The sequence below is a fragment of the Leptodactylus fuscus genome, chromosome 4, assembly GCF_031893055.1.
Source record: "Leptodactylus fuscus isolate aLepFus1 chromosome 4, aLepFus1.hap2, whole genome shotgun sequence".
Lineage (NCBI taxonomy): Eukaryota > Metazoa > Chordata > Amphibia > Anura > Leptodactylidae > Leptodactylus > Leptodactylus fuscus.
In genome coordinates, this window is record NC_134268.1 from 173,414,372 (window position 1) to 173,436,683 (window position 22,312).

General features: G+C 38.9%; 1 protein-coding gene across 2 annotated transcripts in view; it reads left to right on the forward strand.

Moving 5' to 3' along the window:
* The first annotated feature begins 1,609 nt into the window (after nucleotides 1–1,609).
* The window catches only part of SATB1 (SATB homeobox 1), a 67,620-nt gene continuing 46,917 nt past the window's right edge, over nucleotides 1,610–22,312 (forward strand). For both annotated transcript variants that reach the window (XM_075271428.1, XM_075271429.1), the window contains exons 1-7: nucleotides 1,610–3,181; nucleotides 5,567–5,802; nucleotides 8,274–8,450; nucleotides 9,047–9,173; nucleotides 9,860–9,983; nucleotides 15,571–15,682; nucleotides 19,985–20,439. In XM_075271428.1, the coding sequence (XP_075127529.1) occupies nucleotides 5,592–5,802; nucleotides 8,274–8,450; nucleotides 9,047–9,173; nucleotides 9,860–9,983; nucleotides 15,571–15,682; nucleotides 19,985–20,439 (1,206 nt within the window). In that variant the 5' untranslated portion in view covers nucleotides 1,610–3,181; nucleotides 5,567–5,591. The remainder of the gene's footprint in view (nucleotides 3,182–5,566; nucleotides 5,803–8,273; nucleotides 8,451–9,046; nucleotides 9,174–9,859; nucleotides 9,984–15,570; nucleotides 15,683–19,984; nucleotides 20,440–22,312) is intronic.

A 22,312-nucleotide genomic window follows, 5' to 3' on the forward strand; every position in this document is an offset into this window, starting at 1 on the left:
GAGTTTTTATATAAGGCATACAGTGCAGGGCTGTTTGTATATATGGCATACAGTGCACAGCTGTTTGTATATAAGGCATACAGTGCAGAACTGTTTGTATATATGGCATACAGTGCAGAGCTGTATTTGTATATGGCATACAGTGCACAGCTGTGTGTATATAAGGCATACAGTGCAGAGCTGTGTGTATATAAGGCATACAGTGCAGAGCTGTGTGTATATAAGGCATACAGTGCAGAGCTGTATTTGTATATGGCATACAGTGCAGAGCTGTATTTGTATATGTCATACAGTGCACAGCTGTGAGTATATATGGCATACAGTACAAAGCTGTGTGTATATATGGGTTATGGTGCAGAGCTGTGTGTATATGGCATACAGTGCAGAGCTGTATTTGTATACAGATACTTTGCAGAGCTGTGTGTATATGGTATACAGTACAGAGCTGTGTGTATATGGCATACAGTACAGAGCTGTGTGTATATGGTATACAGTACAGAGCTGTGTGTATATAAGGCATACAGTGCAGAGCTGTATTTGTATATGGCATACAGTGCAGAGCTGCATTTGTATATGTCATACAGTGCACAGCTGTGAGTATATATGGCATACAGTACAAAGCTGTGTGTATATATGGGTTATGGTGCAGAGCTGTGTGTATATGGCATACAGTGCAGAGCTGTATTTGTATACAGATACTTTGCAGAGCTGTGTGTATATGGTATACAGTACAGAGCTGTGTGTATATGGCATACAGTACAGAGCTGTGTGTATATGGTATACAGTACAGAGCTGTGTGTATATAAGGCATACAGTGCAGAGCTGTATTTGTATATGGCATACAGTGCAGAGCTGTGTGTATATAAGGCATACAGTGCAGAGCTGTATTTGTATATGGCATACAGTGCAGAGCTGCATTTGTATATGTCATACAGTACACAGCTGTGAGTATATATGGCATACAGTACAAAGCTGTGTGTATATATGGGTTATGGTGCAGAGCTGTGTGTATATGGCATACAGTGCAGAGCTGTATTTGTATACGGATACTTTGCAGAGCTGTGTGTATATGGTATACAGTACAGAGCTGTGTATATGATATACAGTACAGAGCTGTGTGTATATAGTATACAGTGCAGAGTTGTATTTGTATATGGATACTTTGCAGAGCTGTGTGTATAGGGTTTCCAGTGCAGCACAGACGTGTTCTTCCTAGGGAATAGTAAACTACATCTCTCTATCTCGCACACCAGGACCTGGTCCTACACTCAGGCACTACACGTCACTGCTCTGACAGCATAGCCCGGGTCCTGACTCCTCCCCCACGGTGATGACATCATTACAGCTGATTTAGCATCTCCTTGAGTCCATGTGCCCGATGATGTCACTGAAGTTTTCCGCTGTCACTGTCGCTTTAACATAGTTTTCAAAGTAGCGCAAACTTTATTTGTCGCCTCCCGTGTCCGCCATAGCCCTGATGTCACCGGCCCTGAGCTAAGGGGTTAAGCGGTGACAGGCTGGAGGAGCCGGCGTGTCAGTGGCTGCACACTCCTCCTCCTCCCCCTTGTTGTGCTCCCGTACGTGTGGATGTCAGTGTGCGGTGCTGCCTCCCTCCCTCCCCGGCCATGTTGCCTCCCTCCTCCTCCGCCCTTCCCCTCACACTGCTCCCTGTTATTCTGGCTATTGTGTATAATCTGCGCGCAGCCGCCTCACAATAATCAAGAAGATTAGAGATTCTTGCGCGTCCGGAAATCCCAATCCCCCCTCCTCCTCCTGCTGCCTCCCCCTCATCCATCTCCCCTCTCCTGCCACCCTCATAATTACCCCCCTCCCTCCTCCTGCCTGCCTGCACCAATGCCCCTTCCCCGGACTTCCCTGTATATTCCCTATCCTGATCCCATTTATCCAAGGCTGCTGCTCTCCTCCCCCTCTCATCATGTCTCTCCTCCTCCTCCTCCTCTGTCTCTCTCCCAGGACGTCGGCTGATCCGGGGCCGCCAGGGAGGGCTTGGGGCTGCAGGAAGGGAGCTGGAGCTCCGGCGGTGGCCTGGCTGCTCTTATTTTGTATTAAAATGAGGAGGAGGAAGAAGAAGCTGCAGCAGCCAGAGCACCGACATCTACTGGGAGAGCAGCAGCAGCGGCGGCGGCGGCAGCAGCAGCAGCATCCTCCTTATTATTAGCCAGAGCAATAATAGAGAGAGCAGGCAACGGCGGCGGCGGCAGCAGGAGGAGGAGGAGGAGGGATGAGTCAATACAACTAATAATTTAATGGGGACGCAGGCACAGAGAAGCAAAGCAGCTCCGGACAGCACACAATACACCACACAGCAGCAGCAGCAGCTGTACACTGCACACCCCTGCCTGGAGCAGCACAACTCCCATCCTCTGCCCATTGTGTCATAAGGACTGAGCCCAGGACTGAGAGGACTCCTAGCATCTTCCTGCATTGTGAGAAACTACTGAGCACTTCCCTGTGTTCCTCCCTCCCCCTGTGACAAGGACTCGAGCTGCTGCTCTCACTTTCCTCACTTCTTCCATTTATTGTTATTATTTATTTATTTCTGCTACTCCCCCACCCCCCTCACCCCCATCTGTGTGATCAGCTCCCACCCCTACCTCCCATCTACTTATACATCCAGGTCCACCTGTCAACTACTCCCTGCCTGTGAGAGCAGCTCTGTCTTATCACATATCCTGGAAGAAACTTTGCTGCTTGTATTTATTATTATTATTAATATTATTATTATTATTTTCATGGACCTAGTTTTAAGGCAGTAGCAGCAGCTCTCTGTTATCAGCCACCCCTCTATATACTTGATCTCCATCCTCCTCACCCCCGTTGTCACTATGCTGGGGCTTGATTTGATTGCAAGCTTCTTGGACACGTCTCCAGACTGACCGAGCGACTGCTCCCAGCTGCTGCTTCTTCCTCTTTTGAGCATCTCTGAGTATTAATCTACTTTTTTATCTGAACACTTATCAGGCTCGTCCTCCTCTTGCACATTTTGCTCATCGCTACTAGATCTTTATTTATTTTTTTTTCCTCCTCCATTTTGGGGAAGAACATAAACATAACAATATAGAGGAGAGGATTCCTAGGGTGCTGCTAGAAGGAGCAGAGAGCCTCCGAAACTGTGAGGACGTCAGGCTCTCTTGCCTGTACCTTTATATGTTGTGGAGTGGTGAGTATTGTTTCCAGTGTGTGTTGTGTTGTGATACTGTGTAGCACTTTGCTTCTTTGTCTCTTTAAAAGGTCAAAGGGAAATCCTGGCCGGGATTGTGGACTGGAGGCTGCAGCAGCCTTGTATGTAACTTCCCAGGCTTCCTGTGTCTCCTGGGACTCTGGAGCCTTGATGCCCTGTCACTGTTCTACATGGAGTGACAGCGATGTGGAAACTTTTACTTGGTCCCGCGCCGCTCTTTCCAGCCACTCTTTCCTTATTACTGAAATTAAGACTGATTTCCATTATTTGCTCTTGTGACTCTTATTTCTTACAATAAGTGTCTTGTGTGTGTATATACAAACACACCCCTTCTTTATATATACACAGTAGTAATTATATACCGGTGTGCCGTGATTCATAGAGACCTCACTGGTCATTAACTCCATGTGTCATCTCCACTTTTGACCCTTAAGGTGCCCAAATGTCTTACAATATTTGTAGATACCTGCCTTATTTTTTATACGTTTGGGTGAGGACTTGTCCTGCAAAAGTCGAGGCAGAAATCTTAAGGGATACTTTTTTAGACATCTATTCTAATTCGTAAGATTTCAGATGCAACTTTTTCTAGGTGGTTTCAGCGATGGTTGTGAAAGTGTTGATGGTGTTCCTTAAGACTTTGCTTGAGAACTTTTGTAACAATTCTTCGTCTTGCTATCTGATAATATCGTTGTGACTTTGAAAGCTGTAAGATAAAATATTTCCTTGAACGAATCTTTAATATTTTCAGGGTCTGTTGACAGATCTTAAGATGTTCTTGGGCTGCTTCCTCCTTCCTCATTGTGTTTTATTTCTATGGGTTGTGTAGGATATTCATGTTTGTTGTGACACAGGCAGAACCTTTGAGATAAACCTTTTAGTCCCCCCTCCATACCATATTTTTGCAGTGAATGGGTTAAGAAGAAAGAAGCTCTGGCTGACAGGGATAACTACAGATAATAGTCACCGCCTTGTGCTGTCATTGTGGGTACGCTCTGCTCGTCATTATTTGTAACTGAGATCTTGGTGAACTTTAGCCCTGGGCACGGTGCTTTCAATAGGGAAATTAGATGTTTTCTGCATGTTTGGTACAGATATTCACGCTGATGTGGGAATTCTACATCTCAAGGAGTAAACTGAGTTGTGTGTCAAAATAGTATTTCAACTAAAATTTGCCCAAATAGTCGTAACCCCCTCCCTCCCCTGTAGAAACCTCCATGCACCATTATTAGAGTAATACAAAGTCAAGACCAATGTAAATAGGTTATATGCATGCAGATCTGTTTTAGGTCATCTATGGAGATAAAGATTACGTCTTGTCATATCATTTTTGGGGAATGGAACTGTAAATAATTCAGGGTAAGGTCACATTAGTGCAGATATTAAGTCACGAGATGGATTTCAGATTCATTTAGGTCAATGCTTTAGTGCTGTGTATGTAGTTGCAGTTTAGACTTTTTGTAGACTTGGAAGGCAGAATTCAGTCGTTTGCAATACATAGAAGGAAGTTTGGAGGTTGCAAGTCTGATCACTTTTTTTCCACCAGTATACAGTATATTTGGTGTAACGGTTAGAAATAGAGTCCCGAAATGACAACAAGTTCCTTTTTACTTGTAACTTTCGCTGTTACTTGAAAGCTCCATTGATCTGGTGTAGGAGAGTTGCAGAAGGGCCCTTTCACGTGAACCTTGGAGATGCCCTGGCAGCAGGTACATGTGTACATGTGAAGTTGTGGCTCGGGGGTAAACATGCTGAGATAGTAGTCAGGAGCAGTCAGTAAATATATATTCTGTTAAATATTATCTGGGCCGTCTAATCAGACAGGTATTTTCTCTTACATCCTTTCTTTTCTCAATTCCAAGTTAAGTACTTTTAGCTTTATACTTGTAATAATAGCCTTTCTTTGTGAAAATGAATGAGGGGATGTCATAATTGTAACCTAAGTAAGAAAAATGTCAGATCTGAAGTTAAAATCTACTAACCTTGTCACCGTGCGTTCTGGGCTCTGTCATTAGCTTGCCAAATAACATTGCAGATTGTAACGTAGATATGCCAGACTCTTGACCCAAAGCACTCTCTATCATATACAGTGACGAGACTTTCTAAGCAAAATCGATAAGGACCAGCTTACAGGTGTTGAATAGAAAAAAACTGGGCTGGCTCTCGCTTTGAGGTGTACGTGTACCAATAAATTCGCCCAGGCTTTGTGTTGCCTTTAATTATGGCCATGTATATAAATGTATGTTTATACAAGTAAAATTGGTTATGGTGTCTTTTTTTTTTTTTTTTCATACAAGCATGCCTCGTTGATTTATAAATACTTCTGTTTTTTTTTTTTTTTTTTTTTTTTTTTTTTAATTGTGCCAGGTGATCCTTAGAGGCGGGACTGAGCATGGATCATTCGAACGAGACAACTCAGGGGATAGAACATTCAGAAATGTCTAACAATGTAAGCGATCCAAAAGGTCCGCCAGCCAAAATAGCCCGCCTTGAGCAGAATGGAAGTCCTCTAGGAAGAGGAAGAATTGGAAGCACAGGAGGAAAAATGCAAGGGGTGCCACTTAGACACTCTTCACACATGATGAGGACCAGTATCCGAAAAGGTAATATTCTTCATTTCCACATCCTGAATTTTAGGTGAAGGAGACTGCTGCTGCATCCGAGGAATCTTTTCCAAGCGAGACTTTAAGTTACACTTTCGCCGCCGTCTTACCTATTAGATTTTTTTTTTTTTTTGCTTTTTTTGATAACTGTTTTGGATTTTTGGCTTCTGAAGGTGACAATTCATCAGGTACATTCTATGTTATATTATTCTATCACTTTTATCATCATTTCTGTTGTTTTTTACTTTTATTTCTGTGTTACCTGGTTCAGCACACTTCGTGCTATCCTCAAGTGTGGCTATGTAAAATTGTTACTTTTATACCCCCAAGGAGATAATTTTGGACATAGTTACACCTTAAGTAAATATTTTGTAGATAAAATGTCTTCTATTTTTCTATTTGTAGATTATTATTTTTGATCTTTTTATTTTCTCCCCCCCAAAATGACAACTGTTCCTTTGCTAAAGTGGCCGTTTTTCTTCTTTCTTCTGGAATGCAATGTGCATTATTTTCAGACAGCTGATAATTTTTTTCGAGCCCATAGTTGAAGGCAATGGAATTTCATTGTCCTCCAAAGTGTAACATTTATCATACAATCATTCATTTTGCATTCAGTTTGGCGAAAACAAAGCATATATTGATCCTAAAATGAACAGACACAGCAGTTGGTATTGTTAGATCTCTATCTATTAAAATGGAAAAACAGCACTTCAGCAAATTCTTTGGCCTCTCTTCATGATTACCCTATTTATTGATTGTTTGCCAAGAATGTATGCATCTTAAGAAAGCCAGGGTAGAACAAGCATTAAAAATATAATTTATTATGGCTTTTCAAGGCGAGTGCATTAATATTGTACCGAGGAGCCGGAGCGAGGCTTTATATAAGAGGACTTTCTGACGCCTGCAAACATATAAGTTCTATAAATTCCTAAATAGGAGATTTCAGCTGTCTCTGGTACTATGTGATATTTGCACAGTGCACTTTAATGCCAGGACAGTTTTAGACAAGGATTCTACAGACTTGCACTGCTCCTTGTTGTTTACATAGAGTCATAAATGTTCAGCAAAAGCCCTAGCAGTGCCTTCAGGTTGGAATCATCTTGTATTTTTAGCACTGACCAAAGCTTTCCTCTTTTTTAATGCTGGACAGTTATAAAGTTGCTGCACTGGGAAGCTGAGCCAAGTATTAGATCAGAAGGGAGCAGTTGTGTGACAGTGTAATGCTGATCACTGGACCAAAGGGGTATATATAGGATCTGTAATGTAACATAGGTACTAGGAAGCGCATCGTTTCTTAGAAGGCTCGACATTCGTCTCTCTCTAAAGGATATACGGTCTGCGAGCGAGAGATCCGATAATTAAAATCTGCACATTTGTCAGTAAGCTCTTAATTGCATTGAGCTATGTAACATCTATATTTTTCTATACAATGATCCAGCAGTTGTAAGTTTCCAGCGCAGGGAGCCTGTGCATTCAATAGATGGTAATCTACTCCTCTGTGCCAGGAAAGAACAAATGAGTGACTTGTATAAGGTCGCAAGGAGAGTTCACATAATGAATTGAGCTCCCCTCACCCACTTCAAAGACAGAGGAATCCCCACTTAGCTACTCCTTCAGAAGAGAATAGCTACAGTCTTCCTACATGTTGAAAGAATTTTCTAGATATTAACCTATTCTGTGCCAAACTGGACCCAGGAGCGAAGCAGGATAACGAACCCTGAATTGTGTGGGTAAATACGTAGCTTGTATGTGACATTTCTGTTACTAGGGTCGACAATAGATTTACTGCTATAGTAGCAAGCTGTACATGACCTACAGTACCTGTAGTAAGATATCTATGAGCTAAAGAAAGCCCTGTGCATTAATCTTAGACTATTTTTTTCCATACGTCTTTGTAAACAAATAATCTTATCTGATTTTTGATATAATCTACCGTAATCTGGTTTTCTTCTGCTTCTAAGGAATCCAAAGTACACAGCACTGTTTTGACTGCTGCCTTCCCCCTGAGCAGGTTGAGTGGAATATTCAGTATGACAGCAAAACATGTACTTTCCATTTAGAGAATGTATCTAATACGTAGGTCGTAGACAGTCACGGTCCAGTTGTGTTTAAAATGATGACTTTTACCTTTTATTGGAATCGAAGGGTTAATCAGACAGGATTTATTTTTTTTCGTTGATTGTAACATAATCATCAAAGTTTCTGTTTTTCACTCGAAGCTTTGGCGATGACATATTTTGACCAAACATCAAACCCAATTTCCACCTGCAGAACATACAATTGACACGTTTAGGGGGATGACGTGTGCTCATTTTCAATCATACAAGTAACGCTCATTTTTACAATGCAATTTTCTGTTTAGTCCTTTCAAACTAAATTAATTTTTTTTTATTTTTGTTATTTTGTTGCTTTATTTTGTCTGGTTATTGATATGAACACGTATGTTTTATATTTTTTTCCCGCATCCATAGGAAACATGCTTCCAGTATTCTGCGTAGTAGAACATTATGAAAATTTCATTGAATACGACTGCAAAGAAGAACATGCCGAATTTGTATTGGTCAGGAAGGACATGCTTTTCAACCAGTTGATCGAAATGGCTCTGCTCTCCCTCGGATATTCTCATAGCGCAGCTGCCCAGGCCAAAGGTGAATAGAAAAGTCGTAAGAAATTGTCCCGCAACCTTTTTTTTTCATCTGTAATATTTTCGTCTTGCGTTCCTTTTAAAAATGCTATCTTTTCGTAACCAAATTGTAAATGCTGGGGCTAGTTGTAAGGGACTTCAGATGTTATCACTGAATCATTAGCATGCCTATTGACCTTAATAATATGGTCCACTGAGAATCTAGGGAGAAATGCTGAGCATATCTGAGCAGATGGAATGCTGAGAGTCAATTTGCATTTATGACTGAATACCTAGATGTGTTTCCTTTTTTCAGTTTTCACATTTTTATTAATATTTAGGCAGCGTAATTTGCTGCTGACTCTTTCTAAACAGTTTTAAGTGTGAAATCGTTGAAGCTTTAGTTACTCTGAATTCATTATGTGCAAATGTTAACATTTCTTTTCCTGATAATTTATGCGGGTCAAGCTCTATACGTTGCTTGATATCTGTTTGTGCGCTGATGAGCAAATTCGATTTTATTTTGTATTTTTTTTGCGGGATTGGTAAGGTTATCTTTTGTTTCCTTTTTTTTTTTTTATATATGCCATTCATTGAAACTGTGACTTTTCTTACGTTTAGGGCTAATCCAGGTTGGTAAATGGAATCCAGTTCCACTTTCCTGTGTGACAGATGCTCCCGATGCAACTGTAGCAGATATGCTTCAAGACGTGTTTCATGTGGTCACCCTGAAAATACAGCTACACAGGTGAGTCATAAGACGATCCCATAAGGGCTTTGTTCATTAGCAGCAGCAGATGTGGAATATTCCCAGATCACTGGCAAAATCAAAGTTTAAGAGAAATCTAAAGTAACATTGTCACTTTGACAATGTTTTTTTTTTTTTGTCTCGCTATATGTACTGAATTATATTTAGTCAATTAATTCAATACATGCATTACAAATTGGTGTTTTACATAAAATGTACTTAACAGAAAAATATTTTGCATATCCTGTACCATGCCATCTGGGTACGTTCTGCGAAAGAATGACTTCACCCTTCTTAATGTAATCTGGTATGTGAATTTTTTTTTTTTTTTTTTGTTTATACTCCAATGGCGATTGAAGGGAAAATAAAAAATGTTCTTAAGTCTGTTTCTCATGATCAGTTGTGAGAAGGCATTGCACCTTAAATTGTTTCACCAAGCGCATCAGAGCAGGAAGGTAGAAGTAACATGCAAAAATAGTCGCCACATGCAGCTGATGTATAATTCATGCATCAATACAGCAGATGTGTTGTATAAAGTAATTAACTAATCGGAACAATCAGGAGACCGAGAGCAATCTCCAGATGCATCTGCTTGATGCGCAAAATGAAATCTGTCTGTCTTAAAGGAATGTTCTGCAGCAGGATGCAATCTTGTAATAATCCCTTCTCTAATCTGTCTCTAATAGTTGCCCTAAACTTGAAGACTTACCTCCTGAACAGTGGTCCCACATAACGGTACGCAACGCTCTGAAGGACTTACTGAAAGATATGAACCAGAGCTCACTAGCTAAGGAGTGCCCTCTGTCTCAGGTATCGGGATTAAACATTATTGACAAATGATAATCTTGTCAACAGTCCAAGAACTGGTGCTTCGTGTCTCGTATTCTGGTCGCAGTCTCGAGCGATTGCCCTTAGTCTTGTCCTAATGTGTGATCTCATCTCACCTGCAGTTCCTCTCTAGTACTGTGATGTAATTGAAACCGTAAACTAGTGTTACATGCTGTCCACAATGGTAGGAAAATGTCTTGTACAAATGTCTACACCCAAACAATGAATTATGCATGCAGCTAAGGGGGGAAAAAGTGAGAAAAGATTCCTCTTGGGACACAGAATAATTACAAGCAACACAATTAGAATCCTGTCATATAATCTAATTAAAATATTCCAGTAATACAATTAAACCATCGAAATCTGGCGTTTTTAAATACCGATCTTGAATGACCTGGTGGTGGATTTCACATTTCCCCTAATAGAGACACTATGATATAGTTGCTCAGTTTTCTCATCCCATTTCATTAAATATCTTTGCAAATAATTTATTTTGTTGGTTCTAACTGGTTTTAGTACCTAGTTTTACTAATAAACTTGGATGTTAATCTTTCTAGAAATTAGAATTTTTTTTTGAAAAATTTTTGTCTTTTTTTTTTTTTAGCTATTATGTTGTTGTTATCTTACCTACCATCTTTTACTATATTCTGTTGCTACAAATCCATCAAATTTAGCTTTCAATTTACTGATGAAATGTGGTATCGATTTTACTCCTTGGAGTATAGTGATGATTTTGGTATGTCCAATTTTTTCATTTTGAGCCTTGGAATTTTTTCCTTTTTATTTTTCTGTTTTATTTGAAAAACAGAGCCTGTAACCTATATGTTGAGTTGGTATCCTGCTCCACTCTTGTGACTCCTATTCAATAATTGTTGGACTGGAAATAATCAAAATTCTGTTTACAGACCGTTTTATTTACGTACCACATTTGTACCTAGTGTACAATGTGTACGCGTTCCTATCCTACAGATAGGATTTGTTCCATCTTAAATTTTTTTACATACCTTAGCATCAAAATACACTTACGAGGAACAAAAAGAACCCCCCTTAACTGATTTATGCAGGTAAAATCTATTTCTCACCTCTCCTTTGACAAAAAAAAAAAAAAAAAAAGAAAAAAAATATTACCTTCCTTTTTTCTTTTTATTATTATTGTTACTCTTGAGTATTGAACTGATTTATAATGGGGTATGCAAATGGTGGTCTCTTTATTTTGTCTTTGAATATTCTTTCATTAATATTTCCATAATTAAGGCACTCTTTTGATCATAATTTTTAGGTAAACGATTGAACTAGTTTTTTTATTTAATAGAATGGCTGACTATTTTCAGGCATCACTTTGCGAAAGCATAGAAGGTGTGAAAACGGCAAAAAAATAAAATTATTTTAATAAGCTGGGACACTTAATTGGCATCTCTAAAGATTAATGCTGAATGTAAATCTTAACTATATTTATATAAAATATGTCAGAAGAAAATCAATCTTTTCTTTTTATGTATTTCTGTTTGCATTGCTATAGTTCATTGTAGAAAAGTTTGGTCTATGGACTTTTTATATGGGACATATATGTAGGGATACTTGGACACAAACTGTTCCTACTCAACTAAATCTAACTCTTGGGCGTCAAGTATTAATGAACAATTTTTATTATTAATATTTTGTTTATTTAGCTGCTGTACAAATATTTTATTTGCCTGAATTCTTTATAGCGAGCCATCTTACGTTATGCGCTGTAGCTTTAAAATATGGCAGCGAAAAGTGAAAAAGTGAAGTAGTCGTAATTACAGAAGTGATTGTATGTGTTATTTATAGGGCTTATGGTCTTGGTTCATAAATAATATATCACTATATTAAATATATTTCCCTTCAGGGATTCTTGTTACCATCATTTCTTTGGTCTAGGTAGTGTTGAAACCTTACAATCTCGTTTCAGGTTCGTTTCCATTACAGTATAAATATGAGCAGAACTGCCCTGCACGTATTTACATGCACACGCTGTACGTTGAAGAGACACTTAGTAATCCATCTTTGCTTGAATTGTCTCCATCTATTTGTATAGTCATCCATACGTTCGCTTGATGATACACGAGTGTCAGATTTCTCTTAACTGGAAAGCTGTAATGGAAGGAAAATTACAGCACATTTTATAAACCAGTAGGTCAGTGGAATTTAGTGGTAGTATGTCACCAACAAACAGGTTGAGCAAAACTTTCCCCTATGATTGGCCTGCCCTATCAAGAGCAACGTTCACAGGTTAATAAAGATAGATACATAGATATCGAAATTATATATAACTTGTTGAGTCATGTGGCTCTTTAAATGACAACGATTGTAGAATCATTTACATAGATTAAAGTGCTATACATTGTTTCTTATACTTGGAACTTTTATCAGCCTATCGAATTCAATACTGTTTCCTGTTGATTATATGGCACCCTAGTCCACGGCTCTGTGTAGAGATTGTTATCGCTCGCCTGATTCCCTATCTCATATACACATACCAATTTCACAGGAAGACCATTTTTGGAGAGGGTGAGGACATATGAGAACACACACACTCTATTCAGATCTGATATGACCCCGCTGTAAGGCCGCAGTGCTGCCCTATATAAAAACTTTTTACATACAACATACCCATATTTGCTTTATCGCCTATTGTTTATTCTTACAACTAGATGTAAGCATGGGAAAAGTCTTCTCATGGTCGCATGAAATGTTCCTGTATACTCGCTAAGCTTCGCTTTATAACATTAATTAAAATAATGTTTGCTTTGGAATTTTACAATTATAGTCTACCCTCTCCATCAGCGGTGTAATTAATGCTGATGGTTATTTATGTGTGGTAGGGTGAGTGTATGTTTAGGCAAACTTCACTCAACCATGCCTGTTACTACTAAGTATAGGCATGTATGTAGTGCTCATCTTATTAATGGCTACACCGTTTTGGTTATATCTTTGTTTTTGAATTTCAATTTTTTTATCCCTATAAAACCAAAGTTTCATATACTCCAATCTCCCATAAGGTGTTTATCCGCTCTGTATCTCCCTCATTTATTTATTCCTACACCCAGTCCATTATTTGTGCAGCAAAAATCCAGAGCTCATATTCATACTTGGGAACAAAGAACTGTGTTTAGGGGCATAGAAGATGATTGAAATAGCAAATTTCAGATGACCATTATTTAAGAATGGTATGGCTGACAGCAGACTATTGCTTGCCAAAATATATAATCCGTTAAGATGGATGTTTTTTCATCTTTGGGTCAGCTGAAGCTACAAGTGTAGGGCACGATCGTCGCTATGTGGGCGATCCTTTGGCACTTAACAAATATCTGGCGGTTACACCGTTTGTACAAATAATCCAAGGGACATTTGTAGCTGATCAGAATTTAAGTGTATGGCCAAAATTAGAATTAGAATTTTACCATTCAGTATAGTTACAAATTGTGGCGCGCTTTGTTATTTGTATGTCTTTGGCCTTCTGGATACAGCATTGACACAGTATGGCCAGTGCTACATTTACACTCCACACACGTGTCTTGCAGCAGGTGAAGGTGATAAAGGTACAAACACCCCTGTGGTCCTGTGGAGACAGAACAGGATACGTGTTGTATATAATGTCCATAAACCGCATAGTTTGAAAGAATACTGTATATGGAAATATCCACACACACAGGTTTAATGCATTTGTTTATGGGCAATATTTCTCAGATGTATTGCCCTGAGCTGTCACACCTTGTCATACAGGGTAGTAAAGTTTTGTTTTTACACATCCATATAACTCCCCAGTATGAATTATTACGTGTAGGTTGTAGAAATTTGTAGCCACACAGATGGGGAAAGTATCGACGTCTGTGATCCAGGAGAAATATTGCTTTTTGTAATGTCCAGATTACACTGTTTAAACAGTTTTGACATCTGTCTTTAAATTTTTGGAAGGGAAGAAGTCTTTGCTAAGAACCATTTTGCAAAGTGTTCTCCATTTCAGCCTTTCTTTTACCTGTATTATGAAAGCAGATGGTCTGCATGTCTCTTGAATATTTATAACTATCGAAAACAATCTCTTGCTATTCACCCTTAGGCTTATGAGATGTCAGGACTGTTCTGGTTGGGAAAAAATCATCTTGGGTGTTTACAGAGAGAGGATTACATTAAGCTGAAATGACTATACATTTTGGAGTTTAATATTTGTCCATCAGCTGTTTAATCGTATTTAGATAATTGTGTAAATAAGTTGTTTCAGTCATTGCCCTCTCTACTTTATAGAGCTTGAAATCTTTAAACACTAGTAAACCAGATTTGTCAATATTTTCTTTTTGTTTGTTATTTATTTATTTTGCTTCCTGAGCGGAATAATAACCATCCCAAAATACTTTTTGTCTCCTTGTGGTGTGTCGCAGACTGCTCCCTCCATACATTAAGCAGTTCTGTAGAGCTTAGAACATGCTATGTAATAGGAGGTATCCTGAGTGACCGAGTACCGTGCTACTAGACACCAGTGCCCCACGTGCAGCGGAAAGTCAATGACATTTTAGTAAATCTCATCTAGGCATTGCTGAAAAAAATCTGCGGCAGAAATCGACCCGTGGAGCGAATTTAAAATGTGCGGCGTGTCAATTTATGTTGCAGATTTTCATGACAGATTTCACCCTTTACTATGTCGAGAGGGAAATCTGCAGCATTTCCTGTATAAAATCCACAACAAAGACCAGACCATTTGGTGCGCTTTTTTGGTGCGCAGATTCTGCTGCAGCGTTTCAGTCCTAAGACGCCTTCACCATGTATGAGATATCCTGGATTTCTAATCTGTATTAGATGTCGCTGAATATGCGACATAGGTCCATAAGCAAAAAATGATTTAAAAAATGCCTCTATATAGAATAAGCTAGTTGAGTTAGTTTTTAGCCCTTAGTCAAGTGAATGGGCTGTGTGTGCATGCGGTTTAGATGCAATAGCTGGACAAGCCAACTGCTAGATAAAATATGGCCTGCTTAATTTTATTTATTTTTACCTTTAAAAGCTTATTGTTTTTATAGGAAGAGTCTATGTAAACCTTGCCTTATTTACTTAATCTCTACTGTCATGTGCCAGGATTCTTAATTCTTCACTAGAGATTGGTACAAAATATTTTCTTGTCCCTGTTCACATATAGCAGTCAATAAAGTATCTTGACCTCCTTGGTCATCATTCTCTTTTACACGTAGAACCCCAAATGAGTAGTAGTAATACAGTCTTATTGGTGTCTTCATGTAAGGATTATGTTGTTGCATATATATGTGAATGAGGCCTTATAGTTAATGTTAGCCACTTCATGAGATCCCATTTTCTGATACTATAAGACATGTGGTTTCTCATTGTTTTTATTCCTTCACTTTGTGTTTTCTTGTATTACTTGATCATCCTACTTTTTATATTCAGTACTGTGGGTTCAGCCATTCTGCCCTAGTCTGTATATATGACATGTCTTCTGATCATGAACTTTGATTCCACAGATCTGTCACTGACATGTTTTACATTGAGACAAGTTACTCTTTTAGCATCTTATGTTTTTTTTCCCTTCTCTCTGTAGAGTATGATTTCTTCGATTGTGAACAGCACTTACTATGCAAATGTCTCAGCAGCAAAATGTCAAGAATTTGGAAGGTGGTATAAACATTTCAAGAAGACACGAGATATGATGGGTATGTACAGAAACACGTGTAGGCAAGATTTTCTGTTTCTGATAAGTTTTACTAGTTTACTGGGGTCAACACATGATGACTGAATATAGTAGACTGTAGAATATGTGACAACTGTGACTGATCTGTATTTTCATTTAATGCCTAAAAGGCAGGGCTGTGGGGTCAGGGGCAGTTTTGGGTGGAGTTGGAAAAAAGTTCATAGGAAATCAATCACTGGATTTTTAAAGGGATTGTCCAGTTTCAGCAATGTAATGTTGCTAATTTATTTCAACAATGAAATGTTATACAATTTTCTCTTGGTTTACTATATCTGTGCTTGCTGTCATTCATTCTGCTTACTTCCAGTGGATAAAAATCAGTCCATGATCATGTTATATACAGTCCATGGTCATGTGATATACAGTCCATGGTCATGTGATATACAGTTTATGGTCATGTGATGGACACACAGGTGCACAGCTCGTTACCAGGCAGATGTCTGACTATTCTACTGTAACTATAATGAGCTGTGCACCTGTGTGCCTATCACATGACCATGGACTGTATATCACATGACCATGGACTGTATATCACATGACCATGGATTGTATATCACATGACCATGGACTGTATATCACATGACCATGGACTGATTTTTATCCACTGCCAATGAACAGAATGAATGACAGCAAGCAGAGATCTAGAAAAAGCATGAGGAATTGATACAGAAACTATAATGGAAAATGTAAAACTTTTCATTATACAGATGGTTTATGTTCTGAAACTGGACAACTTTCCATGAATTGGAGGATCAGTAGTTGGAAGTCAGAGTCGGGCAATAGAGCAGTCAGGGTCAGGGTTGGTAGTTTGGCCTATCAACTTCAAAGCTCTACTAAAATGCCATAGACTTTTATCCCATTTCACACTCCAAGAAGTGCGTGAATTAGCTTACATTTGCCAAACCAGAGACTCCTCCAAATGAAAAGAGAGACCCTTGAGTCGCATTTCCTCTTGGAGAAATCCACTGGTTTGGCTAACATGAGATAATTTTTCCCATGGAGCATTGCCTCGGGAAACTGGATCTCTTCAATATTAAACAGAGACGCTCCATATCGAATATTCACTGACCTATAACTTTCACTGCTTACCATATGGATGGGCTGTATCTAATACATCTTTTTTCCTTAGATTTCGTTTATGGATACTAAATAATGGGAAGACCATTTACATCTGTTTTTATTTTTTTTCTAAACAATGTTGTAAAAACAGCTGTAAATATGTACAGTGGCTGTGTAAAATAGATTTGTCAGCTTTTGCTTGGTTTTGGGGTATACACGTGCTTAATAGATTTTGTGGCATGTAAATTATAGTCCTCTTTGTTAAGCATTCTCCATACAATGTTGCCTTTCCAGTTGATTTGGCAAAGAGGATAGTACAGAAATTTGTGTTGCTTCTAGTTCGGAGCTAATAAAGTATAAGGCTATTATAGAATTTACTAGTCTTTGTAACTGGTTTAACCAGTCCCTTTGGGAACATATGGACCTGATTATGTCACTTCTTCTGTAAATGGGTAATTTATTGTTCTCCAAGTTTATACGAAGGATATTCAACATAAACGTTCATCATTTTGGAAGACTTCTCTAAATTTTATATTGCTGTTAAAATCCTGTTTGTGTACGCTGTGGCGTCATAGTAGATTTCAGTGATTCATGCCATGCTATAAACCTCACTATGGGAAACTGTGCATTTTATTGATATTCTGTAGGTTTAAAGTGATAGAACACTTCGGACTTGTCATATATTCCTATTAGTGGGTTAATAGGTGTCAGGTTCCCATGATAGTGAGAACATAGGGTTGTTGGTGCTCTGCAGATAGTTTCGGCCTCATATAGGAAAGTCGAATAAGGATCATTAACTGTTCAGATGCCAAGATATGCCAAATGGGCACCACAGCAGATTGTATATTCCAGCTTTTATAAAGGTGTCAACACCCGCCCCCACTGATGAGAATATCTGGTATAACTTAGAAAGTACCTTTTAATAGCTCGTTCACATAATGCATATGCATTACATAAAAAAAAGCATTTAACCCTTGACGAACTAAATGAGGTTATGTATATGCATTGTGTTATGCATGACCTATAAGTTTATGGGTCACACGTCGATATTAGATCAAACTTTTCCTGGCAGATATCTGAGGCTGGTATGTGTTGCAGATTCTCGTGAAGATTAGCCTAAAGGTCATTTAATGGGACTCTTTCTTGACATTTCCTTGAAGAATAGATAAAATGGCCCCTTTTTCCACAGCCGCCTTTTTAAAATCCCTTTTCTACAGCTAAAAAGGTGTTATCCACCTCTTTAATATTGGTGGCCTATCCTTGGGTACTTCAATTCGGCCACGTTGCAATACCTAAAGCCACTGCTACACTTTAGGGTCCATTCACAAGGAGGAAAATGGTGAGGAATTGGGTGTGGAAAAAGGAACCCATTAAAGTCAATGGGAGGCTTTTTTTTCAGCGCTGAAATTCCACACCAAATTCCTCACCATTTTCCTCCGTGTGAATGGACCCTTGTACAGCTAGTGAGCAGTACACGCTTGGCATCTTAACATCACTGTCTTGGAATAGCTGATCTCCTGGCTGTTGGACCCCTGTTGATCTAATATTAATTTTAACCTAAAGATAGGCCATCAATACTACAAAGGTGGACAATCCCTTTAACCCCAGAATGCCCATTTAAATGCACAGGTTCTCCATTGTCATGACATTAGACGTTTCAGAGATGCATGTGAAAGATCCTTATTGGTTTAAGGAGTATATAAGATCAGTCTATATTCATGATAATGCAGGATCTGGGATATGCTTATGAACCCTATATGTGTCTCTATTGTAGTCATATACTTCACTGTCTATGTGAAACTAAAAGGAGTATTCTCATGATATCCAGACTAATACAGACCAATGTACGTTTGTTGTACAAGTGTAAATACAAAGCTATAGGAGCATTGCCATAGGTCCGGCTATCGGGAGATTTTTTTTTTATTTAGTAAGACTTGAACTTTGCCTCTAAAACTATCCCAAAGCAGAATTAATCAGATATGCTGCTCTTTGCCAAAGTCTATTTTGAAACTGGCTCATCGGTTATATGAACTTTTCAGATACAAGGTCAGAGCTGTATTAATTCAATGACCCCGCGGCCATTAAAAAAAAATAATTTATCCTAATGTGCCAGATGCCAAATTTAAATCATATTTTTGGCCAATATAATGCAGCGTAATATGTTGATCATGTCTTGAGTCATATGTCACTAGGATGGCTTGGGTATCATTTGTTCTATAATTATCCGATAGCCTTGGCATAGGTTTACAATTCTACCTCTGTTTTACTATATGAGGAGAATAGTATTCACTACTGTGTATTACTAGTGTGAAGGAGGATTGCTGCTGTAGGCCATGCTGAAATTGATAGTTGTGTGACTTTCAGTGGCTATGCAGTAGCAGGATCACAGGCCTGAGTTTGCTATCTATTTTCTTATAAATCATGCAATTAAAGCAAACCTGTTGGGAGATTTATGCTGCCATATCTGAGAACATATTATAGTGAGTTGTTTGATATATACGTCTATGTGATCTGGAGCAGAATATCTGCGGCAGAATAAGTACAGCCTGATAGGACTCCTAGTACAGATGGTAAAGGTCATGATCACATGGCTGACAGTGATTGCAAGCCTTCTGTATACACATAGATAATAGGGAGCTGTCAATCAGCCTGAGTGGGCCGCCTCAGGTTCCGGACCAAAATACGGTTAGCTGCGACTGGATGCTGGTGCAATGCAGTCATGCACTCCGCTCCAGATTAGGCCCAAATGATTGGGCCTAGTCAGGATTGCCATCAGGTGGAAGTCGGGAGGCGAATCCGCTTGAAAGAATGAGCATGTCACTTCTTTTTTCCAGGAGCCGGAATAAACAGCTCCCAGAAAAAACACCTGAACGGCTCCCATTGATTTCAATGGGAGCTGTCTTTTTGGTCAGGATTTTGAGGTGGATACGGCCTCAAAATCCTGACCAAAAAACCCCACGTGAACTTACTCTTACTGTCTCTTCTAGGAGTCCTGTCAAGATTTACTCTGCTTTTTATCAAATCATATAAACCTATATATCACAGAACACAGCTTTTCTCCTTCTAGAATATCCTGCTCTTGGATAACATTCACACTACATAAAGTAGAAAATAAGTTCATTTTGAATTAAATGTGAAGTTCTGTTTTATCCTGTATTAATTGGTTTATATATTTTTATTTATAATAATAATTTGCTTTTCATAGTTGACATGGAAGACCTGTCTGAACTATCTCAACAAAATACAAACCATGTGAACTTTGGTCAGCAGCCTGTTCCCGGTAATACCCCCGAAAAGCCTTCATCCCCAGGACAACATTCTCTCAGCGGTCAGACAACTGTGCGGACGCCACTTCCCAACCTGCACCCAGGACTTGTATCTACACCTATTAGCCCTCAGTTAGTAAATCAGCAGCTGGTGATGGCTCAGTTATTGAACCAGCAATACGCAGTGAATAGACTATTAGCCCAGCAGTCCTTAAACCAACAGTACTTGAACCACCCTCCACCTGTCAGTAGATCTATCAACAAGCCTTTGGAGCAACAAGTCTCACCCAACACAGAGGTGTCTTCCGATATCTATCAATGGGTACGTGATGAATTGAAACGAGCAGGAATCTCGCAGGCGGTATTTGCACGCGTGGCTTTCAACAGAACTCAGGTAAATATGCGGCTTGAATATAAGGTTTATTTTGTGTCGTTCTGTGACCTGATCTGTAATGCTTAGAATAAATATTAGGCTCCAGTAGATAAGATCAGTAGAGTGTTGCCCTCACCTCTCCATCTCCCACTTTCCTGGTAGATGAACAGATGCATACCATACATGGCTGCCTCGGATGAGATAAATGATTAGATAGATACTGGTATTTGTGCCTTTAGCATGCCTCCTGCATAAGCAGCCTGATCATTGCGGGTTGTAGAAGTTTCGACCTTGAACTAGTCACATCCGTGTTTGCCTTAAATCCCAGCCATCTAACTGGTTCTCATTTACAGTAATCTTGCAATACAAGGTTAAAGAGCATTTACGCCTTTGCAAATACCGGCATGTTGTTGTTATGATTTAGATACAGATTAAAAAGTAAATCTTATGTTTTGTATCTAAACTCCGATACAGACCTTTGTCTGTCCATGGTAACAGACAACAAACAAACCATGTGTAGTCTGATCCTGCAGTCTCCTCCATCTGTCCTCTTCTTAATAATGAAGACTGCAGGATCGGTGCAGGAACACTTGCTATGTAGACGCACACACTGGTAGAATATTTGCAATTTTCGTTTTAGATGCTTTGCAGCAATACAAGAAATTGTGTAGAAATGTGGACCTGGTCTAGTTCACATTGGAAGCATGCTGCTCTCCTGTTCTCCTGTAGTTTGTTCTGATCAATGTATGTGGTCTAGATCACTTGTGTTGTATGTCTATAGACAAGGATTAAGGAGGTGGATGAGAGCTTTGTGATCTTGCATTTTGCTGTGTTTCCATTATGTTATGTCTCATGTCAATGCACTCTTAAGAAGAATATGCCACCACTCTTCAAAAATTTGGGATAACTTTGTAACTAAAAAGTTCTCAAATTCTATAGCAAATTGAGTCCATAATGCACAACAAATTTATTATATGCACAGTAATGAAAATCATCGAGAAATATGGCCAAAGGGAGTTAAATGTATGACATATTAATTGGACATTCTCCATTCTTAGAGCAAAGATTGGTGTAGATCTGTATCTGTAATGAGGTGACAAAAGAAAGAGAAAAACGTCTACTATATCTAGCAAATTGTGCCAGTCGTATTATGTAACATACATGACTGTCTGGCATAGGTGGCATCATTTTGTTTCGTATTCCTACATCTTACATCATGATAAATCTTCCCCGCTGTTCAGTCTATGTGGTATACATACATCCAGGGTTGGAGAGTGAAATGAACAATTTACTTCCATACTGCTTTGTTCCATACCTCTATGACATCGCTTAGGTTATCCATCGATGTGTAGCTAGTTTACCTTGGCAGCTTCGATTCCTTTTTACAGGCTTCTTCTGTCTTGCAGCTGTTTAGTAAATGTGAAGGCATGTTAACTAGATGAAGATTATTTTTAAAGCGTAATGCATTTATGTGAGATGGTGTCCATTGCAGAGAGCACAGTACAATGTGGCAATGGAGAAACATTGTAACTGAATTGTTGTAGCAGGAAAGTCTATAAGATAGAAACCCCCCTACTAATGCTTATATCTAATAAAGGCTCTGACTATTGTAAAAATTGACAGCTTTTGATTTCCCTTATGCATAGGCTTTAGAAACGTACAGGTCACTGGATAGCTACATATCCACCACTGTAGTCTCAGACCAGTTTCTAGAAAATTTCCTTTTTAACATTTCTTTGTTGTAGATTTATATATGGAGTATATTATTCTTATGTTATCACTGATTTGTAAATCACAGCCTAAATTATGTCTAAACACTGATATACAATGGCAGTGGTGGTTGGTAACATATGGAAGATATATATTTTTTGTGTTAAAGTACAATCTTGGTGCC